General features: G+C 29.3%; 1 protein-coding gene across 4 annotated transcripts in view; it reads left to right on the plus strand.

Annotated features, from left to right (window-relative positions):
* The window catches only part of LOC106459852 (splicing factor U2AF 50 kDa subunit-like), a 35,774-nt gene that overhangs the window by 8,365 nt on the left and 22,153 nt on the right, over window positions 1–5,256 (plus strand). For 3 of the 4 annotated variants that reach the window (XM_013919522.2, XM_022386404.1, XM_013919523.2), the window contains 2 exons: window positions 406–514; window positions 4,356–4,458. In XM_013919522.2, the coding sequence (XP_013774976.1) occupies window positions 487–514; window positions 4,356–4,458 (131 nt within the window). In that variant the 5' untranslated portion in view covers window positions 406–486. Of the gene's footprint in view, window positions 1–405; window positions 515–4,330; window positions 4,459–5,256 lie in introns of all 4 variants that reach the window. The other variant, XM_022386405.1, reaches the window with a different exon arrangement.

Below are 5,256 nucleotides of genomic sequence, written 5' to 3' on the forward strand. Positions count from 1 at the left end.
ACCCTTTATTCTTACTGCCTACATATTTAATTACCCATAATTCTACCCTTTATTCTTACTGCCTACATATTTAATTACCCATAATTCTACCCTTTATTCTTACTGCCTGCTTATTTAATTACCCATAATTCTATCCTTGAAAGAGAAAAAAGAAAAGCTATTTCTCCTTCTGTAAACTTTGTAATGTGTCATTTTAGTATCCTTTCTCTCTACTTTTCACAGTATGTTGGTGTCCTTTGTATTTATTTTCTGAAAGAACCAGAACTGAATAAAAAGGTTTAAGGACAAAAATATGATAAAGATTTTATGTGATACTAGTAATTAGAATGTGTTATTAAGTCATAATGTAAAAATTTTTTTGATAGGAAGAATTTATCTTTATTTCATAAAAATTTGTTTTTGTAGATTGAACATTACTGACCTAAGAGTATTTTATCACATTAAACACTAATATTGAAAAAAAAAGCAGAGTGGAATTGACTGAAAATGGGAGAAGAAAGAGATTTCGATCGAGGTAAGTTTTAAAGCTAAAGTTAAAACAAATATCTTGGTGGCTTAAAATAGTCTAGTTTGAATAAGTTGTGTTGTTACATTTTTAAGAACAGAAAATGAAGAGCCATTTGCCTGAAAACCTTAATATGTCTACATAATATAAACAAACAATAAAAATTACCACAGCACAAAATGTAAGATGACTTAGATTTTTAGTGCACAGAAATAAAAAAACTACACTCAGTGCAGCCTCTACCAAATGCAAATTGATAAAATCTAGATTAAAATGTAAATATACCATAGTATTTGCTAACTTTTCATACAAGTTTTTAAAAGTATTAATAAAAAACTCTTGCTCTACAAATATTCTCAAAATAACCTAACAACTACAATGAAGAGCCCTAGATTACATAACATATATATGAGCAAAAATTTTATTTTACAGTTATTTACCTCAAACTACATTGCAATGTACATCAGTATGAATATTACAAATTCAGAAATATGTAAAGGTAGCTAAGAGCAAAGAAGAAAGTGCTTTAAATACCACTTCAACTTACAACTTAAATGTTATTGGTCTAAGGAATTGTTTCATAGCTTAAACTTTAATGTAGATATTGATAGAATTTTAACAAACAAAATATACCAGGTCATAGTTTACTAGCTGTACAGTTTATAATAACGTGCTTCGTATTGCACTTGTACCCTGGTGTCTCAGTTGTAAGCTCTGCAGTAAGTACAAATCATTGTATAGCTTTGTGCTAAAACAAACAAAGAATGTACTAAAATAAAATAATTATGATTCATAGAACTGTAATTCTTTAAAAAATGTTTTCTTATGGAAATATAACATTTATTTACTTGTTTTTTGTATATTTTCTTTTGCTTAATGTACTTTCAAATGTTTGGTGTTTGTACAGTATATATATATATAATGTGTGTGTGTGTAATATGAATATGTTTGAGATGAGTGAAAGATTGATCAAACATTGTTCATTCTATGCATGATCAGTTTAAATTGTTGCATGAAACTTTGTACAAATTTACCATGTAGTATCTAGTTTTGCTTAGATGATATTAATGTGATTTAGTATTTGTCATTTTAGGTTGTGAAATGTCCAAAATTTTGTTTCGACACATTTTGTTTTGAAACTTTGAAAATACTTCTCTTTGACTTAGAATTTTAATTTTATTTATAGGTGATTAGCAAGTTCCACTTTATATGTACGGTCAATTTCAAGTTAATTGATATTCATTAACTTCTTTTTGGATATCTTATTTTGCTGATACTTAGCACTTGAAACTATAAACCATAAAAAAGACTGCAAAAATTGACAAACATTTTAGGATCTTATTATTCAAAGTGGTGTTACTATTACCTTTGTTATACTCGCTAAGCCTAACTAAGTTTACCTGATGTCTTATCACTGAAAATTTCTATAGCTTTTAAACAGATGTAATTTAAGACAAAAAATTTTCATAAATGAAAGAAGATCTTAAAGAAAAGTTTAAAATATTCCCATATCTGAGATTTGTTCCCAAGTGTCCTAAAGTTTCCATTAGACTCCTGTACGAAAGATCTGGGTAGCTATTTTTATCTCAAGAAACCACAAATTACTACTCTGGCTACTTTTATTAATCTACATAAATGTGTAATACTTGCCTGCAAAGTTCATTGAAGGTACACAATTATGAAAATTTCTGTGAAGTACTCTAAAAAATAAATATAAAATGATAAAAATATCAATTCTAGTATGTTTCTGAGTTAAAAACTGTTGTAACAGAGTTAGAATTATTACTTTTACTTAACACTTTGGATGCTATAATTGGATTTATCTGACTTGACATTTATAACCGTTTGGTGCGATAAGCAGATTTACCTCACAGTATCACAAAAAATTTTCATCGTAGTGCAACAATCAGGATACTCGCACGTCCTTGAATTTCCCAACTTTGTCCACATGTGCATACCTCATTGAGCAAAAGTGCAATTAGTGGATTTTGATTTTGAGAAAGTACTATAAAAAAGGTCAAATTCTAAATTTCATTTTTTAGTGGATAATTGACATTTTTCAAGAACCCACCCAAAATTTAATTACGCACTGAGAAGGTTAAATTTTGAAAGTTGATAGGTAGTTGTGCACATCTCACTTGAAAGTTGCTCACTGATCGTGATACAGTTAAGCTGGTGACAAACACTATCCAGTAATTAAATTACTATTTTCACCAGGAGTGATACATCAGATCAAACACCCTGCCGATTCAAAAACCAAAATAATTCTAACTTGGATGAATATAAGTGTGATAAGAGAGTTAGACCTGCCTCCAAGAAAAAAAAAAACTAAATAAATGCTGAGCTGAAAGTATACAAACAATAAAACTTCAAGTCATCTTGGCAACTGACGATGCAACCAAGATTACAGAGTATCATAAATTCTGGGGTGCCATCGATTTCATACTTTAATCTGTATTACTAGGACTTTCAAATTTCACAAGTACTAAAAATAAATTGATTATTTTTACCATGATATCTGTAGGGATTAGTTATAATATACAGTAAATGTAAATACAGTTGTACTATTGAACAGGTTTCACCTTTTAGAACCAGCATAATTTACAAATCTAGTCTTTATGTACAACCCATTTGTCTTCTTTTCTTGGTCACCCCCTTGATTTTATGACCATTTATTGTTATGAGAGTTTAGATGCCACGTAGGTAAAAAAAATTGTGCGAATCTGTTGTTTAAGAAAGTCGTGTGGTCTTACAAAATGACAGTGGTATATATGACTTCAGAAAATTTCTTCTTTCTTAGATGCTTCTTACTTAACATCTGCATTGTTCTTCCACTAGTCTTAATGTTTGTTTCTTTGTGCTCGTAATAAAAACTATCTATAAAATAGTTACTTCTTCATTACTGTCACAGGCATCTACACACGAATTGTTTATAATTCGTGATATCTGCTCTGTTGACATGGTTCTATCTGTGTATGATCTAGTATTATTCAAGACTTTTATGTCGCTGTCACGCTTATCTTTATAAATCATCTGTGTATAACGATTGGACTATCTTTTGTTGAAACCAGGCCTGATGCACAGAGAAATAAACGAGTTTTTTTGTTTTTTTTGAGCAGGTAAGTAGTTTCAGTGGTACAAAGTGAGTATTTTGAACTTTTAAATTTGTATTATGCTCAAAGTAGCACTATAATTAATAGTTCTAATTATTTAAATGTTTTTTTACAGGACATTTAGACTTACAATGGAACAGATTTCTATGAAATGTGAAGTAAAAACGATAATGTTTTTGTAGTAGGTATTCTGAATAGTCCATTGAATGATGGATCAATCAAGTACTTATTCAATTTTTATGGTTTTACATTTGTTTTCCAAGAAAGCACAGGAGTCTACAACCCAAGATTATTTTAGAGAATACTAACAGCTCATGTAATTTGTTAATTGTAAATAATTTATAATAACACTGGATAATCAAACTCTAAGAAGGACAGAAACAAGAAGAGGAGTCTAAATTCTACACTTACATAGGAAGAAGGTATTTCCAGAGCATTATCTTCAGTTACAGGTGATGTATATTCATTCATAGCACTCATCCCTTTGTCAAGAAATATCAGGATTGGGAGCCTGATTTTTTTTTTGTATTAGCTTCTTCTTTAATACTTAGATTTTTTAGCCTTATTAACTATTTGATCTTAAAAATTTTCATTTCAAAGCTCTGCACAACAAAATGCTGTGAAAATAAGTGTGCATGCTGTTCACACTTAGTTAGAACAAATTTTACGCATGTAGTGGCTTTGTAATGATATGTTTTTTGTTTTTTCTCAGGTCACCTGCTTTTCTATCTCTTTAGACAAAGACCGAGACAGAAGAAGAAGTGATCGTAAAAGGAGTCGTTCCCGCAGCAAAGACAGGCGAAGAAAGTCCCGATCTAGATCTCGTGATAAGGGCAACAGGTAAGTTTAATACATTTATTTCTAAGTTTTTATTATTCTATATCTAATTTTCTTATTTTTTGTACAGAAGTTTAACAAAGATATATTCTTCATACCTGCCCTCTGTGAAATGTTATAGAAATGGGGACTCCTAAGCCAGCTTATATCAGGATAAAGGTATAATCTTAGTATTGTCAAATGCAAAGTTGTGGAAATTGTACCAAGGGTCCTTCTCATTAGAATTCTTATTCAAAATATTACTGTCATTAGAATGTGAAATTCAAATATATCTGTGTGTGTGTGGCAATTTCTGTTGTTGTGTACAAATGTAGCACAAAAAACTACAAGTTGATTTTTTTATAATACACTATCACCATTAAATTTTATTTTGTATATCAACTAATACTACCAGCTAAGGATAATATTCTGTTATTGTTGCATGCTCTTATGCTCCAGTATGCGATTTACTAACATTACATTAGATGAGTGAGCCCCTGTACAATCTGAAGGCACTATTAAGTACACTTAAATTTTTTTTACAAATTAAGTGCTTTGTAAAATCAGTTTCTTTTTGACTGACATGACATTAATAACACAGGCCTGTGAATTTAAACTTTATAAAAAGTGTTTTGGTTTTAATAACGGATTTTCCATAATTCAGCTATACAGATTTTGAAAATAATATTAATTTTTTTCTATCATATAAGGATTTTTTACAAATTGAGAAGAAAAAAAAACTCTTACATCAAATTATTATTTTGTTTACTGCAAAAGAAAATTTTTTATTATTATGTTTATTAACAAAAATACAAACAAACT

Source organism: Limulus polyphemus, unplaced genomic scaffold (genome assembly GCF_000517525.1).
Source record: "Limulus polyphemus unplaced genomic scaffold, Limulus_polyphemus-2.1.2 Scaffold667, whole genome shotgun sequence".
Classification (NCBI taxonomy): Eukaryota; Metazoa; Arthropoda; class Merostomata; order Xiphosura; family Limulidae; genus Limulus; species Limulus polyphemus.